The sequence below is a fragment of the Xenopus laevis genome, chromosome 3L (assembly GCF_017654675.1).
Source record: "Xenopus laevis strain J_2021 chromosome 3L, Xenopus_laevis_v10.1, whole genome shotgun sequence".
Classification (NCBI taxonomy): domain Eukaryota; kingdom Metazoa; phylum Chordata; class Amphibia; order Anura; family Pipidae; genus Xenopus; species Xenopus laevis.
Window position 1 is genome coordinate 141320018 of NC_054375.1, and position 23837 is coordinate 141343854.

A 23837-nucleotide genomic window follows, 5' to 3' on the forward strand; every position below is an offset into this window, starting at 1 on the left:
GGATAATTAGTAACGAGCCCTAAGCTTAGCTTCTCAACAGCCAATCAGAGCCCACTGAGCATGTGAGTGTCACAGACACTTTCCAAGATGGTGACCCCCTGTGACAAGTTTGAAGTCCTGGATCATTGCTGCTATTGACAAGCTGAAACTTTAGACTGGTGTAATAAGTTCAGTATATTCACACTTTCCCTAACTTCAAGGCTGAAAGGTCCTATTTTATTTCCTATTTTACTTTCCTACTCTGTCCCCCCTCTATACGTGTCAAAATGTATTTTTTATAGCTTTAAAGTAAAAACTATACTTTTGGCATTTATTAATTGTTAGAGTTTTGTTCTCTTTTAAGTCTCACAGATCTGTAGGAGAATTAAAGGGCATAAATGTACCCATCTTTCCTGGTATATGTAACTGATGTATGTTGCAGTTCTTGATCAGCCTTGTGTCCTGATGATTTGGGGCAGGTGCTTTATTAAATTATTAAATCAAAAGCCACAATTCCATATTATAATAAAAGCCGACATTTAATATCTGCTTCATTTATATTAAACAGACTTGTAGTCTACATCCCAGATCGTAACATAGCATGAAGTGTATTTACATTTGCATTATTTCAGAGATACACAATGAATTAAAGCCAAGTTAGGTCAAGCACAGTCCTTCCTTATAACGGTCTCCAGATTATTATTTCACATTAATATTTCACAGGGATCAACAAGAACCATCTTTAGAAGTGGCATAACCTGGGGCAAAACAGGGGGCCCTGTATTTATATACTGGCCTTTGGTCCTTCAGTCTCTCCAAATGCTCCCAGGACTTTAACAACAGCTAAAGGGTTGAGGTTGGACAAATCAATTAAGAGGAGCAAGCAAAGAGCAAAGTGCAAAAATTTGTACTATCCTCCATGTTTTTCCCACAACCAAATGTGTTAGGCTGGCTAATAGAGAATGAGGCCCAATAATGTTCAGAGCTGTTCAGAGCTCCATTATGAGTTGGACCCAGGTTGACCCCCCCCCCAAACACCAGATTATAGTTCTGAGAATATGATCAGATGTTTTCACCCATGTTGAACTGCACAAGAGAGAATGGCCGGTCACACGTCGGACGTTCGGAGGCTCATATCATCGAGACTGTAGAGTAACTGTTTCTCCCTTGACCACTGGGGCTCAGAGGAGTGCCGCGTTCTTCCCCCACTCTCACCGCTATCCTCCATACTCCCCAAAGTCAACTGACCGGGTGTCTCTGTGTCGCATTTGGGGACTGGTGTCCAGGGCTGCCATGTTGACTTCACAGAAGAAGACTTTCCTAGGGGATGCTTATTCTCGCCACGGGGTTGCAAAAAAGCAGATTCAGAGGAAGGACCAGGAATACATGAGCGGTTCAGCGACATGGTCCTCCCAAAACAAGACTCCTATAAGAGAGAACCCGTTCTGTTATTATTATTGGAATAAAGAGAAAACTTGGATTAGTATGATTTGGCCATGTGTTTGGTTGGCCAAATTGTTCCCAGATCTAATGGCTTCATAGAATTAGAACAAAATAACCATGGTTTTAATGATACCTACTCTGTAACGCATCCGCAATGTCTGTACTGCTGCATTAATTGCCTTTATCCAGCTGTGCATCTCCTGGGGGCTGTCAGCCTGGTGGGACACATAATCAAACATGTAGACTCCTTTAATTGTTACGTCACTATAATTGTTACATCACTGCACATCAGCTCATGAAATAGGGAATGGGGAAATATAGGAGGATGGCTCATTTTCAACAATTGTGTTACTACGGATGTATTAAAAATTCCTCATGACATGGGAGAATATAAATGAGAAAAAGTGAGAAGGGAGAAGAAGTGAGTGAAGGATAGAAGAGTAGAGAAGAAATTCCCACAGTAGGGGGCAGGAGGAGAGACAGATGTGAGAATGATACAAGAGGAAAGGAGAGAAAGAGGGGATGAGGGGAGAAGGGCAGGTGAGTGAACTGAGAAGAGTAAATGCTGGAGTGAATTTCATAAAAGGAGAGGAAAGAAAGAAGGAAGGAGAGATTAATGGACTAAGGAGAGAGTACAACAGTGAATGTCAGACATTTTCAAATTAAAACCCCTCTTAGAGGTCCCTTAGCTCATAACAAGGTTATGTATATAGGAAGCTAATGATGGATCAGCCATTCTTTCATTGTTCCAAGAATATCTAGTGTAGCAAATACATGATCACCCAAAATCTCACGCTAATTTTCCTTTAAGCGGTGCTCTCAAGTGATCTAGGAGGGAATATATATTCTTCCCAAATTCTACCCTAACTGGCATTCAGGCAGAGCCCCCGCCAGTGCCCCATCACTGACTGAACGGTAGTTCAGAGACGTTCCTTGACCAGCACAGCAGAAAATAAAGAAGTCTCCTATTCAAGATGGAGTCACCCCAGGAATTTATTAGCCAGGCCCTCATTTCTAATCTTCTCAGGCTTCCCTGTGTCTGGGAATTGTTCAGTATAAAAATAAAAACTGGGTAAATAGATAGACTATGCAAAATAAAAAACTTCGTAATGTAGTTAGTTAGCCAAAAAAGTAATGTATAAAGGCTGGAGTGACTGGATGTCTAACATAATAGCCAGAACACTACTTCCTGCTTTGCATCTCTCTTGGTTTCCACTGATTGGTTACCAGGCAGTAGTGATGTGAGAATAAATTCGGCAGGCATGGATTCGCGACGTTTCACCTCCCGAGAATTTTTTTGCAAAAATTCACCGCAACAAAAAAATAGTCACACATCAGAATTGGTGCGCCCATCAACTTTAATGCATTTGGACAAAATAGTCACACGTATAAAAATTGTCGTGTCAAAATTGTCGCTCGTCAAAATGTGTTTTTTTTTAGCAAAATAGGACAGATTCACCCATCACTACCAGGCAGTAACCAATCGGTGATTTGATGGGGGGCCACATGGGTCATACCTGTTGCTTTTGAATCTGAGCTGAATCCTGCGGATCAATTGCAAACTCACTGAACAGTTATGTCCCATGTGGGCCCCCTTATAGTCACTGACTAACTCAGAGTTAGAGAGCTGAAAAGCAGGAAGTAGTGTTCTGTTAGACATCCAGTCACTCCAGCCTTTATACATTACATTTCATGCTAACTAACTATATTAGAAACATTTTTTTTATTTTGCACAGCCTTTCTATTTACTCAGTATTTATTTTTACACTGAACTGTTCCTTTAAGCTGGCAGTTAGGGTTCTGTACATCTGTTATGCAAATCTACTCGAAAAAACTCAATAAATTGCCATATTGGCTCAAGACAAAGGTATAGAGATGTGAGTAGTAATGTATTCACTATACTTTTGTTAATTGGGTTTATATGTGAACAATTTTGCACTTTACTTTTGTGCTCATGTGTTTATAAATACTGTCCCTTAAGAATCCACTGAAATATTCCTTTCTGCTTTATTTAACACTTAAAATAAAATTGGGCATTAAAGGGCAACCAATCACCCTAAGAGAAACTGTCATTAATAGCTGTAATAAAGAAATCAAATCACTGGGTTATCATTTACTAATACACAGCCGATTGTTACTAAGGAATCCAACTGCTTTGTTACCTGAATGTAGAATGTCCTCGGCCCAGTAATGATTTCAAACAAATTATCTCTTAGTAACAAATCCCTAAAGAGAAAAAAAAAATATGTATCTGTATTATGATGATCAACAGGCTGGTGCCACATGGAAAAAAATAAACTTGTCTTCCTATAAAACTATATGTGTGTCCTGCCTGTGACCAACGAATATTTGTATATAATATTATAAATATGTGCTTAAGCATTATATATCATGGCAATGTCGGACTGGGCCGGTGGGACACCGGGAAAAAACCCGGTGGGTCCTGGGCCTCATGGGCCCCTGCCGGCACAGCCATGCTCCCCGATCAGGCTTCCCTTTAGAAAAACACTTGTGCAGGAGCGCGGTGCAATGGTGTTCGTGTAGGCGCGCGCTCCACCAAAGTTCAGGCAGATGCATCTGAACCACCGTTTATTGGGGTGCGCTGAGGGAAGCCGGGAGGGGCCTTCATGTGCCAGTCCCGGTAGGCCTCCATTACGCCAGTCCGACCCTGTATCATGGCATGTCCATAATCAGTGTACATAGATACTCAGTATCATTATACAGAGCAGCCTGGTCATTATCAGTGTATAGAGATACTCAGCATCATTATACACAGCAGCCTGGTCATTATCAGTGTATAGAGATACTCAGCATCATTATACACAGCAGTCTGGTCATTATCAGTGTATAGAGATACTCAGCATCTTTATACACAGCAGCCTGGTCATTATCAGTGTATAGAGATACTCAGCATCATTATACACAGCAGTCTGGTCATTATCAGTGTATAGAGATACTCAGCATTATTATACACAGCAGCCTGGTCATTATCAGTGTATAGAGATACTCAGCATCATTATACACAGCAGCCTGGTCATTATCAGTGTATAGAGATACTCAGCATCATTATACAGAGCAGCCTGGTCATTATCAGTGTATAGAGATACTCAGCATCATTATAAAAAGCAGCCTGGTCTTTATCAGTGTACAGAGATACTCAGTATCATTATACAGAGCAGCCTGGTCATTATCAGTATATAGAGATACTCAGCATCATTTTACTGAACAGCCTGGTCATTATCAGTGTATAGAGATACTCAGCATCATTATACACAGCAGCCTGGTCATTATCAGTGTATAGAGATACTCAGCATCATTATACACAGCAGCCTGGTCATTATCAGTGTATAGAGATACTCAGCATCATTATACACAGCAGCCTGGTCATTATCAGTGTATAGAGATACTCAGCATCATTATACACAGCAGCCTGGTCATTATCAGTGTATAGAGATACTCAGCGTCATTATACACAGCAGCCTGGTCATTATCAGTGTATAGAGATACTCAGCATCATTATACACAGCAGCCTGGTTGTTATCAGTGTATAGAGATACTCAGCATCATTATACACAGCAGCCTGGTCATTATCAGTCTATAGAGATACTCAGCATCATTATACAGAGCAGCCTGGTCATTATCAGTGTATAGAGATACTCAGCATCATTATACACAGCAGCCTGGTCATTATCAGTGTATAGAGATACTCAGCATCATTATACACAGCAGCCTGGTCATTATCAGTGTATAGAGATACTCAGCATCATTATACACAGCAGCCTGGTCATTATCAGTGTATAGAGATACTCAGCACCATTATACACAGCAGCCTGGTCATTATCAGTGTATAGAGATACTCAGCATCATTATACACAGCAGCCTGGTCATTATCAGTGTATAGAGATACTCAGCGTCATTATACACAGCAGCCTGGTCATTATCAGTGTATAGAGATACTCAGCATCATTATACACAGCAGCCTGGTTGTTATCAGTGTATAGAGATACTCAGCATCATTATACACAGCAGCCTGGTCATTATCAGTCTATAGAGATACTCAGCATCATTATACAGAGCAGCCTGGTCATTATCAGTGTATAGAGATACTCAGCATCATTATACACAGCAGCCTGGTCATTATCAGTGTATAGAGATACTCAGCATCATTATACACAGCAGCCTGGTCATTATCAGTGTATAGAGATACTCAGCATCATTATACACAGCAGCCTGGTCATTATCAGTGTATAGAGATACTCAGCACCATTATACACAGCAGCCTGGTCATTATCAGTGTATAGAGATACTCAGCATCATTATACAGCAGTGTATATAAGACACAGTTATATTATACAGTACAGAATGTGCAGTTTCCAGGACTGGCTGTTCCCAGAGATGAATGACAGTCTGTTGCCATTAATGGCTCCTAGACGTGACCTCATTATGTTGGGAAGTAATTATAATGTCTGGATAATTATCTTTAGCAGCTGCGGTGTGACTGGTGGTGAAATGTTGGAATTAGTTAAATTAGTGAGTGGGGAAGCTTGAGGTTTGGCTGGTACAACATGACCTCTGTGTAATATTTCTATAGTCGATGGTGCCAGCAGTGAGTGGGGATGCCCAGCCAACAGCAAATGATCTGTGTGGGAAGCAGCAGCCCCCCATTATGAGTATAAACCTATGCCTGGCACAACACAAAGGAACTGCAGCTCAAACACAGATGAATATCAGTCTCTTCCCTGCAGTTGGCAGAAATATACACAAATGTGTTACCATGTAATGAATGGCACTGCTACATTTCCTCATGCTCCAAACTTCTACAGCTGCAAATATTATTATAAAAAACAATTCTTTCATTGAAACCTCGAAAGAACTGAATACTGAACTCAATCCAAACCCTTATCTGAATCGCCAAACCTGAGGAAAATCCCTGGGTGCAGAAAGTACAAGGTACAAAGCAAGGGAAAGGTAAATGCAAAGTAAATGGCACGGCAATGGGGGCAGTATTGCACCCTGTAACATTCTAGCACTGATTGTATATCATGATTACATTAACATAACCTTACAATTATAATATTATTTAACCATTTAGCTTCCACAGATGGTAGAATCACTGTGTGAAAGAACATAGATTCAGTTTTTTTTGGAGGGGTTCTATGGAACCCGATGCTGAAATTAATGGATAAGTAATCCTTGAAAATATGTGAATGTAAAATTGATGAGGGGGGCTATTCTAAGCACTTTTGCAATGTAAATGTATTATTTATTTATTTTTTAATTCCAAGATATTACAGGATTACAGTTTTTTTTTGCCTAACCAGAAGAACATCAGAGCAGCCTCTTTCATTCTCCTGACAACTTCCTTGACTACTTGGTGGTCAGACTGGTCGAGAAATGACCAGCAGGTGGCGCTGTTGTAACAAAATTCATTCATATTAACAGTACATGTATCCCTTTATATCTTGGAATTGTAACAGAATAAATAATGAATGTACATTACAAAAGTGCTTAGAATAGCACCCTCATTAACTTTACATTCACTTATTTTGAAGGTTTACTTATCCTTTAATAATCATTCCACCAGTTATAATTAATGGTTGTGTTTAGCGAGTTTCTGCATCTCTGGGCAGCAGCCTATGTTCAGACCAAGCCATCTGTGGCTGTTATGGGACATTGATTCAGATCCCCTTGGAGTTGTTATCTCTGGTGAGGACCCCTTGCATTGCAATAACTGCTATTGGGCTATAGTTCCAAAAAATATTGGACAGCAAATGAGTTTTTGGGGGGCACTATCTAAAAATCTCACTCTTACTGGCTTTCAGACTCAGCCCCCCACCTCAGCCACTGCTCCAACCCACCAAATTTGGGAACCACTGGTCTCATAACAGGTACAACACAATCCTCAGCATGGGATCTATCCAATAATGATAAATGAATAAGCCCAAATGTATCCTTCTTTGAAAACAGCACTCCTCAGTGATAAAGGAAAACTCTACCTCTCAAAAAAATGTAGGTCTCTTTTAAAATATATTGTATAAAACAGCTCATGTGTAAATCCCTGCTTCATGTAAATAAACCATTTATTATAATAATATACTTTTTTAGTAGTATGTGCCATTGGGTAATCATAAATAGAAAATAGTGATTTTAAAAAATAATGGCCGCCCCCCTGGGATCATAGGATTCACGGTGCACACAAACAAACCAAACATGTTAGGTCACATGAGCCAATTAACTATCTGTTGCTCAAGTATTCATTTTGGGGGTAAAGTTTTCATTTAAGAGAGATTTTTTGGCTCATGAGCTGTAGTACATACATGTTGCCACCAGATGGGGTAAGATAGTAGTTTGTGCTGCATTTTACCCAAAAGGCATAACGTGTTCACAGGCTATTCTTTGTACAAACCTTAAAGGGATACTGTTATGGTAAAACATGTTTTCTTCAAAACGCATCAGTTAATAGTGCTTCTCCAGCAGAATTCTGCACTGAAATCCATTTTTCAAAAGAGCAAATGGATTTTTTTTATATTCAATTTTGAAATCTGACATGGGGCTAGACATATTGTCAGATTCCCAGCTGCCCCCAGCCATGTGACTTGTGCTCTGATAAACTTCAATCACTCTTTACTGCTGTACTGCAAGTTGGAGTGATATCATCCCCCTCCCTTTGCCCCCCAGCAGCCTAACAACAGAACAATAGGAAGGTAACCAGATAACAGCTCCCTAACACAAGATAACAGCTGCTTGGTAGATTTAAGAACAACACTCAATAGTAAAATCCAGGTCCCACTGCGACACATTCAGTTAAATTACGTAGGAGAAACAACAGCCTGCCAGAAAGCAGTTCCATACTAAAGTGCTGGCTCTTTCTGAAAGCACATGACCAGGCAAAATGACCTGAGATGCACCTACACACCAATATTACAACTAAAAAAAATACACTTGCTAGTTCAGGAATTTAACTTTTTAATTTTTTTATAAACGTTATAAAATATTATTAGAATTATTTGTGTAAACAGTGTAATTTAGGAATAAAAATAACACCATACAAATCATGACAGCATCCCTTTAACCAGTAGGTAAACTGATACATAGAGAATACTCGCAGTGCCCCCTGCAGCCTGGATACATCTCATGGTAGAGTTGCCCTAAAGTTTCATTGGTAAAAGAAGACCTCCTAGAAATGCTGCACCTATACGTTGCTGTTCTACCACCATGTACAATTCTGCTCTTGTCCCTACTAGCAGTCCTGTAGTTCCAGGTATGGGACGTGTTCTCCAGAATGCTCGGGACCTCAGGCTTTCCGGATAACAGATCTTTCGATAATTTGGACCTTCATACCTTAAATCTGCTAGAAAATCATGTAAACAATAAATAAACCCAACTAGGCTGGTTTTGCTTCCAATAAGGATTAATTATATCTTAGTTGGGATCAAGTACAAGTTTTATTATTACAGAGAATAAGAAAAAAAAAATCATTGTTTAAAAATCTGGATTATTTGAATAGAATTGAGTCTATGGGGCATGGCCGTTTTGTAATTCGGGGTTTCAGATATTGGAATCCTATACTGGTACCACACACTAACCTACTCGTGCTCTTCTATCTATTATCTGGTTGCTGATTATTAATTACCCTAAGGGCCCTTACTCACGGACTGCGTTCCGGTTTTATGCGTTCAGCTGCAGGGGAGCGCAGGAGTAGACGCAATTAATTCTTTTTAATGCAGCTGTACTCACACAGACGCATGTAAGCATCGAATGCAGGAAAAATGCAACATGCTGTGTCCCAACCTGTGTTCGGTGCTTACATGCGTCTGTGTGAGTACAGCCGCATTGAAAAGAATTCATTGCGTCTACTCCTGCGCTAAACACATAAAACCGGAACACAGGGGAGCGCAGCTTCAAACGCCCGTGAGTAAGGGCCCTTACAACCATTCACTGGTTTGAATAAGAGACTGGCATTTGAATAGGAGAGGCCTGAATAGAAAGATAAGTAATAAAAAAGGAGCAATAACAATAAATGTGTAGCCTTAAAGAGCATTTGTTTTTAGATGGGGTCAGTGACCCCCATTTGATAGCTGGAAAGAGTCAAACGAAGGAGGCATATAATTAAAAAAACTATAAAAAAAATAAAAAATGAAAAGTTGTTTAGAGTTCTATAACATATTAAAATGTAATTTAAAGGTGAAGCACCCCTTTCAAATTTGACACCTATAAAAGACATATCATGACTGAATCTGCAGACCACCCTGGTTTTCAAAGAGCCGTAAATATCGCAACCAACCCCAAGGAACGCAGGTGTTTCTAGACAGGCAGTTGCACAAGAATGATATCACAACCCTACCGCATGTAGCAATGTACTAATCTGTGGTTGGCTGCAAGTGTAATCCCTGTTTTAAATGGATTTAGAAACAGTTTATTTGGGGGGGGGTGGTGGATCTTTTTCTCAGTGAAAAGAACCGACCCCACGCCCTTATTAAAGCCACGGCGTTGGCCACTAATTGATCTGACAGTTAATGCATCAGTTTCAGTTTAGGAAACGTTCTCAGGTTTGTACGATGAGTGTATTAGCAGAGAGCTGGAAGAGATGATGGTTTGAGATAGACTGTAATATACAGTGGGGTTAGCACTTGTGAAAGCAGTTTCCTTCAGCTTCCAACCACAGCCCACCGGAAGTCTGATTTCTGCTTCCTCACCTGCATGTGCCAGTTACACTTGTAACCACTGGCCTCTAGAACGCTCACCCCACCTAGCAACTCAAGAACAGAGCTGCCCGCACAAGGGTTAAATGGGGGAGGGTAGTGGTCCAAAGCTCCCTGTACCTATAGTTTTCTATAGATCAACTTGTACATTTTAATAGGTCTCCAGAGTTTTTAGCACCTGTCCTTGAATTTTTTTTCTTTAAAGGAGAACTAAACCCTAAAAATGAATATGGCTAAAAATGCCATATTTTATATACTGAACTTATTGCACGAGGCTAAAGTTTCAGCTTGTCAATAGCAGCAATGATCCAGGACTTCAAACTTGTCACAGGGGGTCTCTTTTTAAGTTCTCCTTTAAATAGGTGGTTTACTATTAAGTCAACTTTTAGTATGTTATAGAATGGCCAAGTCTAAGCAGCTTTTCAATGGGTCTTCATTATTTATTTTTTTATTGTTTTTTTAAATTATTTGCTGTCTTTTTCTGGCTCATTCCAGTCTTCGAATAGGGGTCACTGACCCCATCTTAAAAAAAAGCAAATCGTCTGTAAAGTAATAAAAACTGAAAAACCACAAATAATAAGAACCAATTTTCAAATTGTCTCAGAAAATCTCTACATCATACTAAAAGTTTATTTAAAGGAGAACAACCCCTTTAAAGTCTACAGTAAAAATGGCATCTTGGTTGGTAGGGTCAGTAACCCCTGCTGCCAATAACGGGCCTTTACTTTTTTTTTCTTTTTAATTGGTTTTAATTTATTTTTCATGCTAGCAAACAAACTACTGCCTTGTTCCTAGGGCAACCAGGCGATTTTAATGACAAACGGCAGCGTTGCATTTGATATAAAATACACACAAATCAAAGATTTATTTTAAAAAAAAATAGAGGAAATACCACTGGACTCCCCCTCAGCTGAAGAAACACAACATTTGGGCATTAAATAGAAATCAGCTTTCACTTACCCAGACTTGACCAGACACTCGTGGGTCTTCAGAATCTCCCGAAGTAGGATGCGCCGTAAAGGTTCTCGATCCTACAGAAGAACTGAACAATTAGGAAGGGGGAAAATGGTCAAGGGGTAGATACAATCATGGAAATACCAAAATGTATTAAGCTGAGGATGCCCTTTGCCATGCAGTTATTGACCTGTTTCTGGTGGGATCAAGAGGTTCAGTTTGTAGTTCTTTAGAAGATGGAAATGAAGTGAAAATCAACTCCATGATCTAAAGAAAGTTCTAAAGAAGTTCAATGCTCATAAGATTTCATGACTGAGAAGGCCATGGAAGATGTTTAACTCCACCCTGGTCTTGATGAAGAAAGAATCCATGTAGCATTGTGTATTGGTTCATTATCTTTTTTAAATGTAGAAATATATTGAAGAAACTATATATGTACCTTGATGCTTAAAATGTTTTGATGGGCCTTGGCCATAATCATTAATTATAGGGAGGGGCTATATGGCATAGTGGGAGGATAATTATATAGAACATGAGTTATAGGGAGGGGTTATATGGAGCAATAGGAAAAGTTATAAGGAGGGGTTATATGGAGCAATAGGAGGAGTTATAGGGAGGGTTATATGGAGCAATAGGAGGAGTTATAGGGAGGGTTATATGGAGCAATAGGAGGAGTTATAAGGAGGGTTATATGGAGCAATAGGAGGAATTATAGGGAGGGTTATATGGAGCAATAGGAGGAGTTATAGGGAGGGTTATATGGAGCAATAGGAGGAGTTATAGGGAGGACTATATGGAGCAATAGGAGGAGTTAAAGGGAGGGGTTATATGGAGCAATAGGAGGAGTTAAAGGGAGGGGTTATATGGAGTAGTAGGCAGAGTTATAGGGAGGGAGGGTTATATGGAGCAGTAGGATGAGTTATATGGAGCAATAGAAAGAGTTATAGGGAGGGTTATATTAATCATTAATTATAGGGAGGGGCTGTATGGCATAGTGGGAGGATAATTATATAGAACATGAGTTATAGGGAGGGGTTATAGGGAGTAATAGGAGGAGTTATAGGGAGGGTTATATGGAGCAATAGGAGGAGTTATAGGGAGGGTTATATAGAGCAATTGGAGTAGCTAAAGTAGGGGTATAGTGAGGTTATAGGGAGAAATAATAGAAGTATTATGAAGGGATTATATGGACCAAAATGAGAGGTTAAAGGAAGGAATAGGATGACATATGGAGCAGCAGTCTATAGTGAATACAAAAATGCTTGTATTTGTAATGCTCTACATGCATAGATATGAATTTAATGGGATAATTAGCCAGACATTACCGTACTGCATTTGAAGTAGCTGATAGAGAATACATCTAAAACAAAGAATCTTCGTTTCCAGTTTTTCCTCTGTGAATAAAGCAAAGAAAAAAAAGCAAAGCATTATGTCTCCTGCAGCCTCTGCCAGGGGAAGCTTATTAAAAGCAGAAGTAAAGCTCTGGCCATAGAGGAAGAACAGATAACCACCCGTCTTGCACTGCCGCAAGGGATTCTGGGGTTGTGACATGTAAACACTGGTGCCCTTTCATGTCCTTCTCTTTTATTTATCATGTGATTTATTTCAGAGCGCCACTTCCCCTTCATAATATTTATGAATGTTAGCTGAAAAACTAGCTCAAATAAAAGCTGGCTTGGCTTTAGCTGACATGGCTCCCTTTATGAAAGTTGGGGCTCCCTCGAATATTAGAAACCCAGCATACACTCTGTATAAAGAATAACGCCTTCCTATACATACTCACAAGGGTTCCTATATGACTGCAAGTCCAGTTTACGAAATGCATAAATGTAGGCAAAACTGAATGTGCATTGATCCTATTGACAAAGTGGCCAGTGACAATTCACCCACATAATGCCCCTTTAAGCATATCCGTGCCCGTTTTTCTCAGGGTGCCCTTACCACATTCCCCTGTTTGACGCAGTAGCCACTCTTCAGAAGGGAACGGGAGGGCTGGCTCTTGTGCAGCGACATTGGCGCTTGGCTTTGGGTGCGCCGAAGGGCAGAATGATTTAGGGGTTCAGATGGCGTCACTTCATGGCTCTCCCCTCCATTCTAAGGAGAAAGCAAAGGAGAATGAGAAATGTGAACAGTATGCAATATAGAATTTTTACATTTTGCCAAAATACTCCCTATATATTGTCCCATATAACTAGTAATAAGGTTCTGGATTCGGCTTTTTTTCATCGATTATTTGGCTAAATCCAAGTGCCTGGTGGAACCGATTCCAAGTACTTAAAATAATGTGACTTGTCATCACACAAACAAGGAAGTAAAGTGGATTCACTTAATCATAAGGCAATATAAAAATAAAAAAGCCAGTCCTAAATTACATTCCCATCCTTGGGCAGGTTGGTTTTAGAAGGTGATCGAACTGTAGATGTGATAATTATCTGTGCAACTACTGGTTATTAATAGAACAACAAACTGCATTCAATCTTTAGAATACAAGTTCCCTTTATAACTAAGCACAGAACATAAGCACATGCTCCCTCTCCATACAGTCACATCATGTGCCAGGAAAGGAGGCCAGTCATGTGCTAGTCTTAGTGACACTGCCTATATTGATATATTTATAATGAAGAAGAAGAAAAAATATCACTCTTTTTTCCCTGGAATTATTTGTATTTTTTTTTATAATGGAAAGTTCTTTTTTTTTTGCCTGAGCGAAAAGGTCAACAACATGTTGTCTTATTGTTATTAAAGGAGAAAGAAAGCTACCGAAGCAGTTTCTTGCCAATAGATTAGCCACAATAGTGCAGCTAGAACACTATATTTATTCTGCAGAATGCTTTACCATACTGGAATAAACAGGTCTAGACGCTCTCTCTCTGTTTGTTTAGGATGACAGCTGCCATATTAGCTTGGTGTGACATCACTTTCTGCCTGAGTCTTTTCCTGCTCACTTGTAGCTCTGGGCTCAGAATACAGCAGGGAGGCAGGAGGGGGGAAAGGGAGGAGCAGAGGGGGAGAGGAGCAAACTGAGCATGCTCAAGCCCTAGCTCTGGAGGTTTCTGCAGAAAACAGGAAGTCTGATACAGAAGCCCATGAGTACACAATAGAAGGAAAGAAATGCTGTGTTTCTTTTGACAGAGGACTCAGAGCAGCATTACTTTGAGGGTTTACTGGTGTATTTAAATAGACCTTTCTGATAAAGCTTACTTAATTTTAGCCTTTCCTTCTCCTTTAAGTCTGATCTCCAGTCCAGAGATTCTAAAGTGATAACAGTACCTGGTTAATTGCAGTTTGCACCACAACACCCCCAATGATCTCTGTCCTATATGCTGTCTGAGACCTTCTCTCCCCAGAGGCAGCTGATCCAGAAGCAGCCGATCCAACTTCAGGCGCTGTAGCCGGGGTGGGCCTGGGAACCTGCAGATAAGCAGAAAGATCGGAAACCATCAGCCCAAATCACCACCAATTATCCATAGCAATTTATAGTACTGCTACACGGAATAAATCAGAACATTTGCCCAGGTCTAGTAGCCCATTATTACCACAGTGTGCACCCTTAGAGCATTAGGCAATCCAAACAAATGAGCCAGCTGCATAACTAACAGGTATGGGACCTACAGAAATATATTTGTAGGGCCCTTCAGACTGTGAGGAAGCTGACCTATTCGTCCCGCTCCTTTCAAGCCATTGTGTCTCTTTTATACTCCAGTCATGAGTTGTGGTGGCCTTTGAAGGTATAGATGCCAGAGTAGTGAGGGCCTCAACAGTAGAAGCTTGTTGTTGCTCCATGAAACAACATGGATATTATTCCCAAGCAATGTTCCAGGTCTCAGCTCAACTGAAACTCCCAGAGTACAAGTTTGCAATGAAGACTGAATCTTCTATTAATTCTATGAGACAAGCACCCTCTAAGTTCATTATAGGCCTTTGTTGAACCACATGTTCAGCCGTTTGTTGAATACTGTATGGACAAATGGAACTTGTTTTATACAATTTGTTAATGCTGTCCAACCTCATCTGTTGAGCAACATCACTCCCACTGTTTTGAGGTTCCAGAAATTTGTGCACACAAACATCAGATGGGTTTGCCTCAAATCCAAGGCTGAAGACCTCACCCCATTAAAGGAAAACTGTACCCCCCCAAACAATGTAGGTCTCTATAAAAAGATATTGCATAAAACAACTCATATGTAAAACCCTGCTTCATGTAAATAAACCATTATCATAATAATATACTTTTCTAGTAGTATGTGCCATTGGGTAATCATAAATAGAAAATTGCCATTTTAAAAAATAAGGCCCGCTTCCTGGGATCATAGGATTCACTGTGCACACAAACATACCATACATGTTACATCACATGAGCCAATTAACAGACAGAGCTCTGTCTTTTGCTTCCGCACTTCTTCCTGTTACAGTTAGAGCTGCAGTATTTCTGGTCAGGTGATCTCTGAGGCAGCACACAGACCATCACAAAATAGTGGTTTAAGGCAAGAGATGTAAAAGGGCAAGATTTACTTAAATATATATTCCAGTTTGAAAAGATTAATTTAATATGCCACTTAATATGATATAAACTATCTGTTGCTTAAATATTCATTTTGGGGGTAAAGTTTTTCTTTAAAGAGTCATCAACTGACCTATAGAAGGATGGGTGAACCTGCTATTATTATGTAAACTCACTTTTTGAACAATAAGCATGGGACTAAAGCTACTTGTGGCCCTACCCACAGGCAAGCAGCTGCCAATCCGCAATGATACAAGTGGGGTCCTCAAATGAAACATTGGCTTCCACCCACATTCCATTTTATCTCATGTGAAGCAGAATTGGTAAAGAGAGGCATGTTATATAAAACATGGCGGCACTACTGGCACATTCAGAGCCCGCCGTTCTCTGGAGGCAAATTGTAAAACGGCCTATTTGGCTTTATCAGCTCCTTTTACACAAAGATTTGCTAATCTCAAATGACTAATTTTCTCTTTTAGAATTTCAGACAGTAGTTGCGCAACCCTGGAGCAGGTCCCAATTCACACAGTATAATTAGCAGTATGATAATGTAAGGCACACAGGACCTAATGCCCTGCAGTCTGTCTGCCACCCACGCACCAGAATCCATTTAATTTTCCTTTGTGAGGATCAAAGTCTCCATTCTGGCACTGAACCTTTATCTTCTCAATAGCTTTGCTTAAAGGTGTTGTACGTTAAAAATGGTGTGTGCTATAGAGAGATAATATCTTATTCTACTGATTGTGCACCTCTAAGTGGAGCAGAGATATATTCACGAAGGCCATGTGTAGCCTGTCCTGTATCGTTTTAAAGGAGAAGGGAAGGCTAAAATTAAGTAAGAAAGGTTTATATGAATACATCAGTAAACCCTCAAAGTAATGCTGCTCTGAGTCCTCTGTCAAATAAATCACCACATTTCTTTCCTTCTATTGTGTACTCATGGGCTTCTGTATCAGACTTCCTGTTTTCAGCGTAAACCTCCAGGGCTAGGGCTTGAGCATGCTCAGTTTGCTCCTCTCTCCTTCTCCCCCTCCCTTTCCCCCTCCCTCTTCCCCTCCCTGCTGTAATCTGAGCCCATAGCTATGAATGAGCAGGGAGAGACTCAGGCAGGAAGTGATGTCACACCAAGCTAATATGGCAGCTGCTATCCTAAACAAGCAGAGACAGATTCTAGAGCTGTTTACTCAGTTATGGTAAAAAATTCTGCTGAATAAATATAGTGTTATAGCTTGCACTACTGGCTAATCTATTGTCAATAAACTGCTTCGGTAGCTTCCCTTCTCCTTTAAGCAGCACATAGTGATAGTCATCAGTTATAATCATTATGACCTGCCCCATCTCTGATGTCACAGAGTAGTGGCACATGGCAGGCGTGTGTCTGTAAATAAGCGCAGCCAATGCTGAAGTGGGACATGGTTAGGTTGCGGGTGGGAAGGGCGGAAGTGCAGCAGGAACAGTTTTGGCATGAGCCCGACCAACGCATGGGTTCCACAGGTTTTGGGCTGGCCCACACACCACTAGTGTGTAGGCAGGGGCACTGGGCCAAGTAGTTCCTTGAATGCCAATACTATTCGAGCCTAAAAATATTAGATCTTAGCTTGTATCTTTCTGTCTTTACACTTCTAATAACCTTATAAATTACTGTGGGGTTACTTTATTCCTTAGAAAACATGAGCCATACACAGAGTTCCTTGACCTGAGTAACTCAGTCTGTACACCCGCACCTCTAAAGGGTCAACTCATCGGTGATATCTAATATTATATATTACAATAGTGGGGTGCATTATTCCTTAAATAATGTATTAGGATGGAGAACTATGTCATTAGCCATTCACAAACAATAACTAAAGTTATCAGTGCAAGTCAAGCATGAGAGATGGGACATCTGATGCGTGTTTGTATTTGTTGTTTTGTCGTTAATCACTAGAGCAGTTCATTAGTGAAAAATATAAATACGATCACAGCTGGCAAGTGGTTTGAAGATGTTTATAAGAGCAGAACATATGGGGGGGGGGGTTGTGAAAGGAAGTAATGGGAAGTGAAGCGTGAGCGTGATTTTTTTGCCATAACGGAAAGTCAAGTTAGTAAACATGGATTGTTTGTCATTTCTGCATTTTGTTCTAGATAATCTTCATCCAGAATCTAGAGGCAAGGAATAAATCATACCCTACTATTGGGATCCCCAACATGTTTTACCCATGAGACACATTCAAATGTAAAAAGAGTTGGGGAGAAACACAAGCGTCCAAAACCTTCCTGGAGATGCCAAATAAGGGCTATAATTGGCTATTTGGTAGCCCCTATGTGGACTGGCAGCCTACAGGAGGCTCTGTTTGGCTGTACATCTGGTTTTTATGAAACCAAAACTTGTCTCCAAGCCTGGAATTCAAAAATAAGTTCCTGCTTGTAGGTCACTGGGAGCAACATCCAAGGGGTTGGTGAGCAACATGTTGGAGATTGGAGATCACCCCCCTACAATATTCCCCTTTAAGAAAGCACACCTGTCGAAATATATTGCGGCCCTTAAGCAATGCTGAAATCCATTTAATACGTTTCAGAGGTTCAGCACAGTTCTACACAGTACATTTCCCATAAGGGAACCTAAATAAAGGGTTATGTTGGAAGTATTAACTCAGGGATCTACCAATCAGGATTGGACTGAGCCGGCAGGACACCAGTATAAAAACACGGTGGGCCCCTGCCAGCCCAGACCAGCTCCCCGATCAGTCGGAACCCAGAATTGCGGTGCCCTGACGTTTACACATTCGTGTGGTGGCCTGGCATTTGTACATTTTATTTTATTCAGATATGTATTATATTAAGGTTAAATAAGAAGTTGTTATTTATTTAAAATAGCAATATACATTTTCTCATGAATCAATATTTAAGTAATATTTCCCATGGAACAGAATGCTAACAATGCTTTTATAGATGTAGATCATAATGGGAAATCATCACTAAAAGTAGATCTCACATTAGTACAGTATGGGCACTCCTGTATTAACCCAATAAGAGGACCTTAAAATTACCTGTGCCCCTGGTACTAAAAATTTCCAGTCATTATAGGTCATTAACACAATGTTTGCAGACATATCCTAGCAAAGTATCGTCAATTTCTGCTTTCCCAGTTAGATCTAGTTTTGTTTTATTTCTGTGGGGGAGAAAAGTCTCTAGACCTAGTTCCCACGCAAAGACACATTTTTGAGAAATGACTCGGACTGGGAAGTCACTAGAGGTGAGAATTTTACAAACTGGAGGTAACTTTCTCAAAGGTTCAAGTAACGTATGTGCACTAAGGAGACCTTTACTTATAACTTCCTCATACCAATCTTCCATTATGATACTGTTTTTCATACAACATGGTGCTATAATATGAGTAATGGTTTCATCATAAATCTTACTCAAAAACTAGTTAACTGTTACAAAAGGCCATGAGGCTAGCCCAGAGGCTATTATGTCCTCTGCTACTACAGGCACCATCTCTCCCTACTATACCTGCTTTTCCACAGTCACACTCCCTTCCCAGAGACTATTATCCCACTGTTACTATAGGCACCATCTCTCCCTACTATACCTGCTATCCCACAGTCACACTCCCTTCCCAGAGACTATTATCCACTGTTACTATAGACACCATCTCTCCCTACTATACCTGCTTTTCCACAGTCACACTCCCTTCCCAGAGACTATTATCCACTGTTACTATAGGCACCATCTCTCCCTACTATACCTGCTATCCCACAGTCACACTCCCTTCCCAGAGACTATTATCCCACTGTTACTATAGGCACCATCTCTCCCTACTATACCTGCTATCCCACAGTCACACTCCCTTCCCAGAGACTATTATCCACTGTTACTATAGGCACCATCTCTCCCTACTATACCTGCTATCCCACAGTCTCACTCCCTTCCCAGAGACTATTATCCCACTGTTACTATAGGCACCATCTCTCCCTACTATACCTGCTATCCCACAGTCACACTCGCTTCCCAGAGACTATTATCCCACTGTTACTATAGGCACCATCTCTCCCTACTATACCTGCTATCCCACAGTCACACTCCTTTCCCAGAGACTATTATCCCACTGTTACTATAGATACCATCTCTCCCTACTATACCTGCTATCCCACAGTCACACTCCCTTCCCAGAGACTGTTATCTACACTGTCTGTAAAGTGAAACATTAACATTGTAGTGTGGGGCCCCAATGCGTGGGAACCCGGGCAGTTACCTGTCCTTATACACCCCTATTAAGAGGGGTGTGCTTCTCCACAAACAACTGCAGAGCTGGGTTTGAAAAACCATGTCCCCACATGCTTATCATGGTCAACACCTAGGCCTCACCCATTTAAACATCCTTATTGTAATTATAAGAATTAAATTATTAACATAATATCTGTTAATTGCCTCTGCAGAAAAGAAGTTGTAACCAGGACATTTCAAACGTTTGCTCATCAGGCTCACCAATCCCTCTAAGTGGTCCTGTCTACTGATGCAAGTACTTACAGTAATTTTGCTTGCTGAATTTATGGCCTCAACCCATCCCAGTAGGTCATTTTGGTCGCTGGCTTGAAGGAAATATCGCTGTGACAGTGCCTTTATAACTGATAAAACATCAAAAGAATTATTTTTTTAGAAAAGTACTCACTCCAGGATTTCTAAATGTAATATCTTAAAGACATGGAGTCTTGGGGGGTTATACATGGCAAATGGATAGGGTTGAAACTTTACTAATATAGCAACAGCAGGCAAGGTAGAAGGGAATGTAAGGGAGCTGTAAAGATGACCACCTACAATAGTGTGGAAGCCTCTTGGTTTCCTTCCCCCACCATACCTTGGTACCCACCTTGCATTATTATTTGCCTACAGTTCTCTGCCCATCATGTTCTTACTTGATTTAGTGAGCACCTCAAGTGATAGACACACCTAGCACTAGAACCTAGAATTAGTTGCAGAAGGTTAAAATAGGGGTTCTAAAAAGTGCAAAAGGGGAGATGTAGCTTGAAGGAGCGACTAGTTTGATAAGGTTTATTTCAGTGCTATTTCCAGTATTGTAAGGGGGATATATAATAAGCAGGAGGAACTTTCCCTAAAAAAACAAAAATATGCAATGATACAATGATTAATTTAAGCATGAATGGAAACAGCCATGAAGACGATGGCAATTAAAATAAAGTATGTACTGAATACCCACCAAAGCAGAATTTCGCCTTTGCCTTTTGCTTCACATTTGCTATGTCAACCTTGAAAAGAAAGAAATGTATTTAAAGCATGAAGTGAAGGTTTAACAAATGTACAGTGTTTCTGCTACTGGTATGGCATCTGTTATCGGAAAACCTGTTATCCAGAAAGATGCAAATTACAGGAAGGCCATCTCCTTATTTGAATTAAATAATTAAAATGTTAAAAAAAAATATTTTCTTTTTCTCAGTTTCAGGGACATTGCATCTAACTAAAGCTGGCCATATACGCAAAGATCCTATCGTACGAATCGAGGATTCGTACGATTTTTGGACCGTGTGTGGAGAGTCCCGATATTTTTCGTCCAGCGGAGATCGGTCGTTTGGTCGATCGGACAGGTTTGATTTTGTCCCGACCGTCCCGCTGGAGCCCATTGCGCTCTCATCGTAATTAGTGATGGGCGAATTTGCGCCGTTCGGGGAAAGATCGTCTCGTTTGGCCACCTTTAGGTATCTTTATTGGAGGTAAATAATCCTATTGCGTCAACCTAATGTTTAAATGTTTTTTTAGTAGACTTAAGGTATGGAGGTAGAAATTACGGAAAGATTCCTTATCTGGAAACCCCCAGGTCCTGAGAATTCTGGATAACAAGTCCTATACCTGTACATGATATTTAATTAATTTGGACAGATTTATTCAGGGGAAACATAGATGAAGGATCCCATGTTTGATATCCCAAGAGCCCTTATTTACCATTTGTCTCTCTCAAGTAGACCTCTTTGTAATATCCTGAACTCCTTTCCTCCAATTACCACAACTGCCTGGTGTTCCATGTTTTTTTCAGTATAACCATCCTATCCTTATTTTTACTTAGGGAATACCAAAGAGCTAAGGGTATCTGGTCCTTGTATCACTATCTCTAGGAACCATAGGAACATGCAGCCTAGGGGACAAGGGCCTGTTTAGGAGCCTTAATAATTGAGAAAAATTTAGGAGGTTTTTGTGGCTAATGGACTGTGCAGCTCTAGGCAGTGTCAGACAGTGGCTAATAAAAATAAAATAAAATACAGTCTTGCATTAAAGAAAATGAAAGCCAATTGAAAAGTTGCTTAGAATTAGTCATTCTATAACATACTAAAAGTTAAGTCAAAGGATAAAAATATAATTACATCTCTGTCTACATCACTGTTAAGGCCACGCCTTGAGTCTGCAAGGGCAGTTTTTGGCTCTAGTCCATAAGAAACATATTAATAAGGTAGAAAGAGTGCAGTTCAGTGAAATGGAACAATTAAAATATGAACTATTTAATTGTATAAAGACAAGGAAAAAAATATCTTACTCAGCACAGACACTGTCAACTTGATGCACCAGTGACAAAATTTCAACAAACTTGCCCAGTGACAAAAGATACAACATTTTACTGAGACTCGCCCGTGTTTACTCATAGCAATATATGCTTGAATGCACAGAAGAACATCAAGAAATTCCTCCTGGTCCTCTAGACATAGGAGGGATGACCATATTTAAAGTAATCTGTGTATCAGCATGTCACGGGCGAACTTCCCAATAAACACATCACGCTTGCCCGTACATTCTCACTTCCTCAAGAAACTTCCACTTTTTTTTCCCATAATTCAGATGAAACTCATACTTAAGAGCAGAAATTATGTTGTACGATAAACGCCCTTGATTGTTATTCCCCTGGGTCATTTGCTGCTTATAGAAAGATTCCAAAGCTTTAAAAAAAAAAAAAGCCCCCTTAACAGTCACTTATGAGTCATAATCCTTAATTTCACTTTTGCTTCAAAGGGAGGACTTGAATGCCAAAAGTTAAATCTATATTGACGCTGAATATAAATTGTAGTAGGTCATACTAATTGGTAGCTCCTTTGGGACGAAAAATAAAAATTTCTTGGTGAGGGGATCCCCAAAATTGTATTATTTTTCTCTGGAACCCATGGCAACCAATCAGCAACGTCGTCAGACTAATAAAGGGGAAATCCTGATTGGTTGCGGTGAGTAAAACTGATTAATTTCCACTGAAAGATAATATTACTGGCATTGTAATGCAGCTATAGATGTCATGCAAGGTAATGTTATTAATGCATTTACATACTGCCCAAGTGAAAGCCAATCAGCAGGCTCAACTAGCTGCATTCTTCTCAAGCAGCGCATTCCATAGAATTATAGGCGCCAATGCACACAATGGAATGAGACTGCCAGGAAGGCAATGGAGCATGTATGTATGTATAACGTTTTTATAAAGCACTACTAGAGAAAAGGAAAGGAGATTGGACCATAAGTAAAAGAAGGGTTTCTTGTGTTAATGTGAAGGCCGTCCTGTTTTGGAATCAATCATTTTGAAGGGTGATGGGGATTTAGTTATATATCAGATGGTTTTGTTACATATTTAACAAGAAAGAGCACACATAACAATGAAATAAAAGGTGGTAAAGGTACAGGTATGGGATCCGTTATCCAGAAACCCTTTATCCAGAAAGTTCTGAATTACGGAAAGTCCATCTCCCGTAGATTTAATTTTATCCAAATAATCAACATTTGATTTCCATTTTCTCTGTAATAATAAAGCAGTACCTTGTACTTGATCCAAACTAAGATATAATGGCAAAACCAGCCTATTGGGTTTATATAATGTTTATATAATGTTTACATGATTTTATAGTAGACTTAAGGTATGAAGATCCAAATTACGGAAAGATCCATTATACGGAAAAACCGCAGGTCCCGAGCATTCCGTATAACAGGTCTAATACCTTTATCGTCAGAGGTTGACCCAAGCATTTCACCCCTCTGAGGTTTACATGCTTTGGGGTTTCTTTGTCTTCCTATGAGACAGCATCGAGAGATAGCATTGAACTTGATGGACTTAGCATAGAGTTGAGGAATTCTCAATGGTACTTGTGACATCTGCTCCTTACTGTGGGTCACATTTTGGCCTAAAAAAGCTCAAGTATGCATTTTTGAGTCAAAATCTGTCCCATGTACGGATGTAGTTTCTGACCTTGTAATAAGTAGTGGCGTCTTCTCTCCCTTTGGCTTCTCTTCTCCCT

General features: G+C 40.1%; 1 protein-coding gene across 1 annotated transcript in view; it reads right to left on the reverse strand.

Annotated features, from left to right (window-relative positions):
* Positions 1-499: 499 nt before the first annotated feature.
* The window catches only part of plekha2.L (pleckstrin homology domain containing A2 L homeolog), a 33825-nt gene continuing 10487 nt past the window's right edge, over positions 500-23837 (reverse strand). The window contains 9 exon segments of the mRNA NM_001095407.1: positions 500-1405; positions 1560-1637; positions 3585-3648; positions 11085-11155; positions 12404-12472; positions 13020-13172; positions 14349-14489; positions 20092-20189; positions 20780-20828. Of these exon segments, the coding sequence (NP_001088876.1) occupies positions 1088-1405; positions 1560-1637; positions 3585-3648; positions 11085-11155; positions 12404-12472; positions 13020-13172; positions 14349-14489; positions 20092-20189; positions 20780-20828 (1041 nt within the window). The 3' untranslated portion in view covers positions 500-1087.